The sequence below is a fragment of the Geotrypetes seraphini genome, chromosome 12 (genome assembly GCF_902459505.1).
Source record: "Geotrypetes seraphini chromosome 12, aGeoSer1.1, whole genome shotgun sequence".
NCBI classification, from domain to species: domain Eukaryota; kingdom Metazoa; phylum Chordata; class Amphibia; order Gymnophiona; family Dermophiidae; genus Geotrypetes; species Geotrypetes seraphini.
The window spans coordinates 2,413,658-2,426,041 of NC_047095.1; the positions used below are offsets into that span (position 1 = coordinate 2,413,658).

A 12,384-nucleotide genomic window follows, 5' to 3' on the forward strand; every position below is an offset into this window, starting at 1 on the left:
CACCTCACAGATTTATCCTAGCTTTCACTTAGATCCAGAGATCTGTTTTTCTGTTTACATACACAATAATGCAACCACATGTGGTTTGGTTTCTCTCCAAGCCATGGGTACAGAGCTGCCTCCTTAGCATGATATTTACATTTTTAAGTCAATTGGATTCCATCCTACTTTTTCCCATCCAATTTACAGTACCATTCATATTGTTTTAATATCCATATCCATATGAACAAGATTCTCTTGAGAGTCTCTAAGTGTCAAGATCCTTATATAGGGCCTGAGTGTTATGTAAGTAAATGGGCTAAAAGTTTCCTTCCCTTATTGCCATATCTGTATAGTTTAAATTTATAGTATGTAGTCTTGAGATTTCGCTACTCTGATGGATCAATGTATTAAGTGATGTCTGAATATCCAATAAATATTGTTATCAGACAGAGTGAGTTTGCCCAAAACATCATCTAGCTATGATTAGTAAGCACCCTAGCCTAAGAATTTCTTTTTCTCATTCATTTTGAATGACTACAATAGCTAATTATCCCCCTCCCCCCCCTGGAAAAACTGCCTTGGCTACTTCCCAGTATAGAAGAGGGTCAGACACATGGGCTTGGTTATTAAGGACATAATTTTTCCAACTCTTCAGTAGTTGCTCTTGAAATTTAGTGTCCTTGTAAAGTGCTAAAAGGAATCTCCACCAACACTCCTGTTCCCCTCCACTATCTTGCCAATCCATCTCTACCATCGCATGATCAGACAATGCATATGGAACTATCTCAGAGGAATGGACCCGAGAAAGATGTGACACTAACATCAACAAATAATCTATCTGAGATTGGGTAAAGTTCCCCTTCAATGGGGCGTAATACCTGCCAGACATCTATCAAATTATATAACTGGGAAAAGCTAGGCATTCCTTTAGTAGTTTCAATTTTAACGTGTTTATGGTTATTTAACTTATCCATCTCTGGATCCCGGGCTACATTAAAATCCACTCTAATAATGATGGGAAACTTAGATTTATATCAGAATAAATTATGTATAGTTCTATAAAAAGCCTTAGAACATAAGAAATGGCTTTAATCTTAATTCTCTTTTTTTTCTTTTCAATCAAATTATCATTAATATTAATCTGGATCTTCTTACACTCTTTATATTAAAATTTTTCTAATATTAAACCGATTAATTATTCCTAATATTACACCTCCCCTACCCTTATGTACAAACCTTAATTGTTCCCTTTTTTTTTTTTTTTCCTTTTTTATTAATATTATAAATCATTTAAATTGTATTTCCACCTTTTACCTACATGTTTCAATTTGTATTAATAGAACATAATGATTAGTCTGTATTTTGTCTTATTTGTATTTGTCATCCCTGGTTTCTATTGTACATTACAATTATGTAATACGCATTGAAATATTTGATATTGCGTAAAATCAAAATTTAATAAACTTGAAACTTGCTTCGCCGGATCAGACCCTAGGTCCATCCAGTCCGGCGACCCGCACCCGCAGAGGCCAAGCCAGGTGTTCCCTATTGAGAAACCTTGTTTACTCGTATCCCTCAATGTGATTTGTGAGAAGGTGTGCATCCAACTTACCCTTGAATCCTGGAATGGTGGTCTCCATCACGACCTCCTCCGGGAGTGCGTTCTAAGCGTCCACCACTCGTTGTGCGAAGCAGAATTTCCTGATATTTGTCCTGGGCCTGGTGCCCCTCAGCTTCAATCCATGACCTCTTGTGTTGATTTGGTGCATAAATTCTATTTAGATAGAGAATGTTGATATCTAAAGTTATCTGAAATAGTGCATAACCCTCTGGATCTTTAGCAGAAGTTTGAATGTGATCTTCGATTCCCTTTCTGAACAAAATGACTACTCCACCCTTTTTAAGGAATGCTGATGCCACAACATATTCTACCACCCGCCATTTTTTTCAGTTTGTCATTTTCAATATCAGAAAGATATGTCTCCTGCAATAAAACTATATCAGCATGTCATCTTTGTAAAGTATGCTATAGTTTTGAACGTTTAACTGGGGAGTGTATACCCCCCTGCCCTTATTCCATGTTATGATTTTCAACCTGGGTATAAGTTACACAGCTGAATCAATTCTTCAAAGATTCCAAAAATCTTCATGGGAGTGTACCATCCTAGCCAGCGTCCTGGGGCAGCTCTAGCTGTGAGAAGACACAGACTGTCGGTGCAGAGGTCTATCACTTCGGATTCCCTCTTGAACAGGGCATCTGCCTAGCCAGCCTGTAATAGTCAGTTTTTGGGCTCAGGGACCATTCCCTTGGGAACACTGCTCACTTTAGATTCATTTGGAGCTTGAGTACAGGCTGTGTGGCTCCAAATTAGCCCTCACAGCTTTAGTGGGTGCTGGCTGCATTTCTCCTCCCCCCATTGTCAAGAGGAATCCTGTGAGGATCTGAGGTTCTGTTTGCTCTGAATAACTACATGAACAGGTTTCATACCCTCAGCACTTTCTTCCATCTCTAGAGGAAGCCAAGGAAATAATTACCAGACACAATTTGTAGTTTAAACATTCAAGGCCTTCAAGGCGTTCTACTAACTGGTAGAATAACAACCAAGAATCTCTTTAAATTACAAGTGACTGGCCATTTTATTGGGCTTATGACATCACTTAAGGAAATAATTAAACATACGCAGGGTTGCAAAGATGGCTGATTTTTCAGTGAGGCAACTCTTTGCTGGGGAAGCACCGTTTGACTGCATTATCTTATATGTAGACGGAGAAAGCAAAGTTGCTTTCCTGTAACATAGGTTCTCCTTGTATACACCTTCCCTCCCCCTATCCCTCTCATCAAAAGGGATTAATTTTTAATATATTAGTCAGAGGTATTCTTTTTTATTTACTGTAGTGTATTTCTTGATTTATAACTCTATTTTAAACTTAATTCCTTATATTGTAACTTTCTCAAGTTAAAATTATTATGGTTCTGTCCAAGTTTGCCAATATAAAATAAGTAAAAAAAGGAAACTGTAAGGCACTAGGCATGGTGATGTTACTATGTTATATACTTGGAGGGACAAAGAAACAATGTTTGTGTCATCTCTCTGTTCCATGATGGTTTCACTGGTTTCCAATCTGCTTTATTATTTCTACAAAATGACTGAATTGAATGTGAAAGTTAGAATGGAATCCAATTGGTTTAAAAATTTAACTATCATGCTAGGGAGGGAGAGCAGCTTCATACCCATGACTTGGAGAGAAACCAAGTATGTCTGCATTATCATATTGTACATGAAGAACCTCTGTTACAGGTAAGCAACTTTGCTTTCTCTCCCTAACTTTACCATATACTTCAAGGTCCCTCTTCTCCTTTCCTCTTACCAGAACCAAATCTAAAAGAGAATGAGACATGGGTGTATATATTCCCCACTTAACTCTAGCACAGATAGGGAAGAGATCCTTGTTGCTGTTACTCATGTTTCTCATGTCTCATCTGTGGACCTGTTCAGCAGATGAGGGCTTTAATGCAACAGGCTGTTTTAACTTCATCACAATGCATAGTTTCTGCTGCTCACTTGTACTTTTTTAAATCTCTCTTTATAGCCTACATTTATGGACTATCTAAAGCCTCGCTCCTGGACCTGCTACCTGCAACTATAAAACTGGAACTTGAGCTTCACTGTATGTTTGCCACTCCATCCATGAAGAAAACCTACTAAGAGCGATCTGAGGGCTTGGGGAGAGGGCAGGGAGGGTTTGTGAGTCAAATAATGGTACTTTTGTATATAAAAAGAGATGGTGCCTCTTACTTTCTGGACAGCTAGTGTGCTACACTCTATGGCTGCCCTGAACTTTAATTGATTGAAAGCTCCACTAGGTCATCTGCTCAAATCTGAGCCATGCAAACTTATTGCCACACACTGAGCTGGTGGGCAGAGCTACTGAAACCATGCTGATCTTAGCAGAATTTGCACTACTTTCTTTATTTCCTTCTTCTATGACAATGATGGATAGGTCAAACCTGTCAAGACCTCTACAAGCTCATCACTTTCTGAGGCCAGTATTGAATGTTCCTCATGGTCCTGTGTTTACAGTATCAATAGCAGTGGGTTCAGCAGCATGGGAAAAACCAGAGCACATCAGCTAAGTTGGATCTACAAATATCTGATGTTGGGACTACCTCGGAAAGACACTTTTCAAATATCTACACAAAATTAATTCTTTTCTAAATCATGTGGAACTTGGCTTTTAGTTATATTTAAGAGAGTAATATCCTTTTTTGGTGCTGTTGAATAGATTCTGCTGGTGTATATGATCAGGAAGCTACAAAATCTTTGTTGCTCTTGCAGAATCAGAATAGGTGGCATTCACTTAGGGCTTCTTTTACAAAGGCGCACTAAAATGCCGCACGCGCTAGCCGCTACCGCCTCCTTTTAAGCAGGTGGTAATTTTTCGACGATCGTGCGCGCTAATCCTGTGCGTGCGCTAAAAACGCTAGCACACCTTTGTAAAAGGAGCCCTTAATGTTGTGTCTGGTCTTTTGCTTTGAAGTAAAACATCTGAGAGTTGTCTAGACCAGATTGTCAGGGAAGAAACGGAGACAAAACCAGGGTGAATATTTTGAAGAAGGGGTATAATGATTGTACAGACTTTGGGAATGGAATCTCACTGACTGGTTAAATAGGTTTTGTGGCTAAAACCACAGCTCTACTTTATTTCCAACCAAACTATCTTCAGATATTCAGGAGAGGTCAGCTGTACAGCAGCCTGTACAGCTGAAATGTGGGCATTAATTAACGCAGCTGTGAGGGCTGATTTGCACTGTATTTGTTGATTAGCAATATACTGATGGAGATTTCTGCTTTTTATCAGAAGTAAGTTGCTAATATTTCAGAAAGCACAAGAGCAGGCCTTATTGATGACTTTCCTGGATTTCTCTCTAGTTTATTGTATATGGTTTCCTCCTCTGTGTTTATAATTCTTTTCTGATGCAGAAATGGTGATCAATGGTCACCATCTATATAGTTCAGTAAGTTGCTCAGTTTTACAGATTTTGAACAATATGTGCTAAATTTGTTATAGTAAAGAACCCCCAACAGAGAATGCTTTTTCTTAAACTTTTATGTTGTAATTCTGATTTTGAAATGTGAGAATATGATGCAAGAAATATACATTAATGTACAATTAATTGATTCTGTGAGGAGTGGCCTAGTGGTAGAGTTGCTGCCTCAGCAACCTGAGGTTGTGGGATTAATCCCAGCACTGCTCCTTGTGATCCTCCATTGCCCTAGGTACAAAGTAAGTACCTGTATATATGTAAACTCATTTGACTGTATAACCCAAAAAGGCAGTATACAAAGCCCATCCCTCCTCCAACATAAAGCAAAAGAAGACATCTTTATAGCAATTGAACCATATTAGGCACTAATGCCTGAAGGCAATAGCAGTGAGTTAGAAAATAAGGGAATGATAATTATTGATCTCAGATGAAGAGGTTGACATGCCAGGCATAGGAGCCCAGACTTAAAACCAGGATGCAAAGTTAAGAATTGTTTATGAAATAAAACTAGAATTCTGGTATTAAAGGGGCAGGGTTAGGAGCAAAGAAAAGCCTTGCTTCATGTAGCCAAATGTGCCACACTGAGGCTTGGTTGCACATAACATTGCTCTTGTTTGTGCAAATGTCACTTTTTGAAAGTGTCTTATAAATTTAGATTATAGTTTTTATTTCATCTAGCTTTTATTTAATTTTGTTTGCTTTATAAATGGTTACTCTATTACTTTCCTTTTTATCATTTAAATGAAATACAATGGGAATACTTGAGGCCTTAAAGATTACCTGGACCAAAGAGAGCATGGGGACGGTTCTGTATGAGTGATGAAGCTGCTCTCTATCTTGTTTTATAGAAAGCTTGGTATTAGTTAAGTCTGAGGAAAGAGCAGAACAGTGTCATACAAGGCTTAAGCATGGTGACCTTCGCATAAGAAAAGTCACCTGTGATGTGAGCTATCCAAGATGGGTGTAGCACTCAGTTGGAATGAGAATGATGTGCTGTAGAGCACGTTGGAATGAGAATGATGTGCTGTAGAGAACATAGCACATGATGGACAGTGCTATATGCTATATTTTTCTGAAAATTATTTTAAGTGTTGTACATTCCTGTGGAGAAAGTGGCCTTGGGTTATGGTGGTTTCCAAAAGTGATCTCAGCCTGGAAGCTAATAGAAATCAGTGGATTGACAAACTTCAGTAACTGTATAGACTGTTTGAAGCCAACTGATGTGCATCTGGGTGTGTGGTACAGTATGTCTCTAATATTGCTAGGGTTTCTGTTTTCCAGAAAGTTCACTACTGCCAGAATCATAGGGAAGCTGCTTACTTGTATGATTTAAGTATGATCAGTGTTAAACTTATGGAAAAATCTCAAAAATATGTTTCATTAAAAAAAATAAATCCTGTTGTGTAGAGAAGTAAATATGTTTGCTGAGGTACCTGCCATCTCTGAGGCCAAGGAATAGCAGCTGGGTACAAATTTAAGTTATAACATAAAGGCTTTCACGGGAGAGAACTCAGAACCCCAGACAACATGGCAGTATTCATCCAAGTGTCTCTGTCTGAGAAGTAGCTCAGACCCCTCTTTTATTGATTTTATGACATCATGCTATCTTAATTATTCATTTGTACTCTAATACATAACCTGTACTCTAATACATAACCAATCATGACAGTGTATCTTAGCATATAGCCAATTGCTAGTTGCTTATTTTAACATTTGACACTCCGTATTGAGGCACTTAATGAAATATCATGTCCTTTTGACACTATTACTTCATCCATATATTTTCTTAGTGTTTAGCATTAATTTTAAATTTAATTTTTGTTAGCTCAGTTAGTCTCACTGGATCAGCTTTTTTTATAGAGTACATTAAAGGTAATTTGAAATAATCAGATATCTTATCTTAACTACTCATAACAGCATTATGGCCCAGATTCTTTAAATGGCACCATTTTCGGCAGCCACCATAAAAGTGGCCCCCCTAATTGCATATCAATCACGCAACGCCAACATTTAGAGAATTACACCTGTGGCAAAGATAGGTGCCAGAAATGTAACCCAGGGTTTTCAAGGCACACATTTCCGGCACCTACGTTTGTCGTGAATCTCACCTCCAGAGGTGTGATTCTGGTGCTGTTTGTTTAGGCCCTGGTAGGCACCTTGAAATTTTATCTAAGTACAGTTTGAAATGGCATTACCTCTTAACTTAGGCGCCTAAGTTAAAGTGCCATTTATAGAATTTTCCCCTTTCTGTCCGTCTTCTGTAACATTTTCCAGAAGTCCACCTTCCACTTCTGCATTTTTTCTGCCTATGCCTCTTCTAACAATGACCTCTATCCTACTAGTTCATCACTATCATTTTTTTTGACTAGTAAGGGACTCATAGAATACAGCAAATGAAATCAGCTTTTCTTGGATAAGCAGCAATTTGCCAGTAACTTATTTCTGTGGCTTCAATTTAAGCTGCAAACTATAACTCAGATTTTGTCTACCTCATTCATATTTGTCTCACACATACTATCATATGGGCCCCTAACTCCTGCTTAATTTTATTATCTACATTAATGACATCTCTATCCAATCCTTCTATGAGAAAATGCAACTCTGTGTGCTTAGGAAAGGAATAATGAAATCCAAGTTATACTTGAATTTAGTTATTTACTTGAGATTTGTATTGACACACACCAGGATCCAACTTATCCCAGGACAAGCAGACAGCATATTCTCATATGTGGATGACATAATCCACGGAGCCTGGTACGGACAATGCTAAAGTGTTCTGTCACTTTAACTTCTTTAGAAATCTCGAGACCACCCATACCACTCATGCGCAAGTGTCTTCCCACCCAATGTTGGCCTGTGGGACTGTCAGTTCTTAGTTTTCAGCGGAGCTAAGAAGATATATATTATTGGAGTCATTCCAAACACTCTCTTTTTTTCCATAATAGTGTCTTCCCATTATATTTTTCATTACTTTGTCATTTTTATTTCATAAATAATCTGTTCCAGTGCAATAGGTGAGACATTCTAGTCAATAGGGTTATTTCCCTGTACTCGCATGCTCTGCAGAAGGAATCCACTCTGGATTTTTCACTCTGCCTCTGTAGTACTTCACTGATTGGTTTAGCGCCCTCTACAGTCTTTCCTTTTGCACGCATGTCTGCAGCTGTGTGTATTCTGTTTTCCCCATTTTATTGTTTTAAATTCAATGTAGTTTTGTCCCCTTTGTGAGTATTTTTGTGTTTGAAGCAAATTTGGAGCTCTGCCTGCTTGAGAATTCACAGACTTTGGTTTGTAGCTGACAGGCCGAACCCTTTTGGGTACCTGTTAGCCAGTCTGCATAGTTTTCCTTGGAGCTCAGGGCCATCCCTGAAGTATTCTCACCTTCTGTTAAGCAGGGGTCGAGCGCAGACTGTTAGACAGCTCAGCGGTGTTCTGCAGCTTGTCAGCTGCATTTTCGCACCTCTGCCTGTCCTGGTGCGCATCCGGTGGCCTGTTGGGGTGGAGGCATAGTCAGACAGTGGAGTCTTGAGTGGCAGCCTGAAGATCAGCTTTGTGAGAGCATTGTGGCAGTGAATTCTTATACAGCTACTGAGTAAGAGCTGTGAGCACTCATTCACTTAAGCGGTGCTCCCGCTTCTAAGGCCACAATTTCTGGATGGATCCGCAGGGTCAGTTCGTCAGCCTACATTTTTTTCTTGGAAACAGTCCCCTGTTTCCGTCAAGGTGCTTTCTACCAGGAGTGTGGCTTCTTCGTGGTCCAAAGCTAAATTTGTCCCTTCTGAGATTTACAGGGTTGCAAGGTGATCTTCTCTTCTCATGTTGGTCACGTTTTACAGAGTGGATGTTGCTGCAAGGTCCTTGGCCTTTGCACTCAGGTTTCATGGAGTCTTTAGAAAAGATCCCTGCATATCAATCTTCTAGAGCTATGAGTCATTCGCAATGCCCTACACACCTTTCAAGATCGCCTCCTCAATAAAATAATTCTAATAAGAATGGACAATTAGGTGGCCATGTACTACATCAATAAGCAAAGAGGCACAGGCTCTTATCCTCTCTGCCAGGAGGCAATGCAAATCTGGTCTTGCACAATCTCATGCAACAACTTTCTCAAAGCAATATATCTAGCAGACAGACAGAATGCTCGAGCAGGTTCCTTCAACTTCACGAGTGGTCACTCGGTATGACTACATTGCATCAAATCTTCTCAAATTGGGGAACTCCAGAAATAGATCTGTTTGCATCTCCCAACAATCACACACTTCCACATTTCTGTTCCCATCTGTACTCTCCTCACCATGCATTTCTTCTAGACTGAACAAGTTCCTATATGCGTTTCCTCCAATTCCTCTTATAGGGAAAACACTCTTCAAACTCAAACAAGAGCCAGGCACCATGATCCTCATAGCTTCACGGTGGCCAGGAAAACCCTGGTTCCCCTTTCTTCTTCAACTCAGTATCAGGGAACCAATTCCACTACAAATTTTTCCAACTCTATTGACTCAGAATGAAGGATCTCTTTCTTCATTCCAGTCTACATTCTCTGCATCTCACAGCCTGGTTCCTAGCTCCCAATACATAGATGAATTCCATCTCTCTGCTCCAGTGTCAGCCATGATAGATACCTCTAGAAAAACCTCCACTCAGCGATGCTACCAATTCAAGTGGACATGTTTTATCCTCTGGTGTCGCCTATAGGCATTCTCGCCAGAAACTTGCCCTCTGTCATCAATTCTGGATTAACTTTTACATCTCTCTGACAATGATCTAAAAAGCACTTCAGTGTGTGTGTTGATATCAGTGCTATTAGTCCTTTCATGGACCATTGAATAACAAACCTCTGTCTGCACACCCATTAGCTTCTAAGTTCATGAAAGGTCTTATGAATTCAAAACCTCCAATCAAACCTCCTCCATTTGCTTGGGACCTAAATGTTGTTTTCACCGTTGATGAAACCTTCACTTGAATTGCTTGCGACTACACTACTTAAATACCTCATTTGGAAAGTAGTCTTCTTAATTTGTATCACTTCTGCATGCCGAGTTGGTGAAATACAAACACTGATATATGATCCACCTTACACAACTTTTTTACATGATAGAGTTGTTCTTCGTACTCATCCAAGATTCCTACTAAATGTAGTCTTGGATTTTCATCTCTACCAGCCTATAGTGCTTCTAGTTTTCTTCCCAAGACCACATTCCCACCTTGGCGGTGGTGCTGTACACATTGGATTGCAAACGCACCTTAACTTACTATCTAGATCAAATGAAGCCTTACAGGGCTCCCACCCAGCTGTTCTCTCCTTCACTCCCAACAGGCTAGGAACTCCTGTTAATAAGAGAACAATATCTGCCTGGTTAACGGACTGCATCTCGTTCTGATATGCTCGGGCTGGGCTGCCACTGAAAGGTTGTGTCACAGCACATAAGTTACGTGAATGGCAGCTTCAGTAGCTTACTTACGGTCCATTCCCATTGAAGACATTTGTAAAGCAGCCACCTGGTCCTCAATTCATACTTTCACATCCCATTACAGTCTGGAGAGATAGTCGGTTTGGCCAAGCAGTTCTACAGAATTCTATGTTTAGATGGCAATTTTTCTCTAACCTTTACATATGAGCTAGGGAGTCCCAGATGTGAGAATATTCTGCCTGCTTGTCCTGGGATAAAACATGGTTACTTACTTGCAACAGGTGTCATCCAGGGACAGAAGGCAGATATTCTCACAACCCTCCCATCTTCCCTAGTTGGCTTCTTAGCTTGTTTACTGAACTGATGGTCCTGTGAGCTGATGTTGGGTGGGAAGGCACTCGCGCATGCACGGTACAGGCGGTCTCATGAGACTTCTAAAGAAATTAAAGTGACAGTTCACTTTAGCACTGTCCATATAAAGGCTCTGTGGATGACATCACCACCATGTGAGAATATCTGCCTGCTGTCCCTGGATAACACCTGTTACAGGTAAGTAACTGTGCTTTATTGTCAGCATGATTACCCTTAACATTTGTGCAGTAAATGGGCTTTATTATTTTGTTTTATTGAAGAACTTCAATATGTGACATGACAGTAGCTTACTGGAGGGAAAATAAAACATGCCATAGCTTCCCTGGATCACTTTTTAATGGCAGTTTTACAAGTGGTCTAGTTTTTATAATTCTTGTCAAAGGATGGGCATGTATTCTGTTGGTGACTTCCCAAAATGGGGAGGGGAAAAAAAGAGAGAGACCTCCTAAAAGTAGTCTGTGGCAAGCACAATGAACTTTATAGCACTTTTACATAGCTAGAGATACACACTTCTTTGATGGTCACCACAGGAAAAATAAGTGTCCGTTTCCCAATTTAAAATGTTAAAATTCTGTATCTGTTGGTGTATATGGCACGAGGGCTTACAGTTCAACAAATAAATAGTTAATTCTCATTTTCACAAAGGTGGACAGTTCAAGGGTATATTTCCTGATTTGCTTTCCTACCACCAACAGCCAATATGGATACATTTGAGTGGGGTCTGTTTCTGACCATTTGCTCCTATGGAGAACATCATATGGCGCAAATGCTGACTGTTGCCATCACTTAAAAGTGAATGCTTACATTTTGTACTGTCACTTTTTAAATTGGGTAGATGAAATAATATGCTATTCTGATAAATGACTGTAATTAAATTGCAGCAGTTGACCTTTAATATCTCTGTGGAAGCTGAGAAGCGTCTTATATGCAGCTGGGACTGGAATATATTTGTACTGGTAATTAGTTGCTGGTAAATAGCTTAAGTAAAACAACACATCTCTAAGGTGGATTTTAGGTGCTGTTGCTTTAGAAGTAGAAGGGTTTACCATTGGCCTGGTGGGAGTGTCAGACTGTCTCACCTGAATTTGATACTTGACCTTACTTGGATTTTGTAATTCTTCAGTGACTTGTCAGCCTCAAACTGTTTGCCCTCCTAGGTGGGGGAACAGGGTAGGACTGAAAGCCTGTTTGTATTACATGTATGTTAGAAACATACAAACATACTGAAAAATGAAGCTTTCAAAATAAATTGATTATTTTATGTGTTATGAAGTCTTGAATCTAGCAGCTGCTAAGGGAGGAGGACACATCATGAGCACCAGTGGGTCTCCAATAATGGAAAGATTCAGATATCCTTCTGAGATTGCCCCAGTGGCCAGGTCCCAGGGAAATAAAAGAGTGAGGTCCATACATTTTTGCTTCATATTTAAGGTTGCTTGCTGGGTCCATTTCCTGTGAACATATTTATGAGAAAACTGAGGGGAAAGGTGAAATTAGTGCAGCATGTCCTATAAGGACTGTAGTTTGACTGCCTTCTGGTATGCACCTCACCATTTCTATAATGCAAACATG

The 12,384-nt window shown here is 39.6% G+C and overlaps 1 protein-coding gene across 3 annotated transcripts in view; it reads left to right on the top strand.

Annotated features, from left to right (window-relative positions):
• SOAT1 (sterol O-acyltransferase 1) overlaps positions 1 to 12,080 on the top strand; it is a 178,112-nt gene extending 166,032 nt beyond the window's left edge. For all 3 annotated transcript variants that reach the window (XM_033916375.1, XM_033916377.1, XM_033916376.1), the window contains exon 16: positions 3,574 to 12,080. In XM_033916375.1, the coding sequence (XP_033772266.1) occupies positions 3,574 to 3,630 (57 nt within the window). In that variant the 3' untranslated portion in view covers positions 3,631 to 12,080. The remainder of the gene's footprint in view (positions 1 to 3,573) is intronic.
• The last annotated feature ends 304 nt before the right edge of the window (positions 12,081 to 12,384 follow it).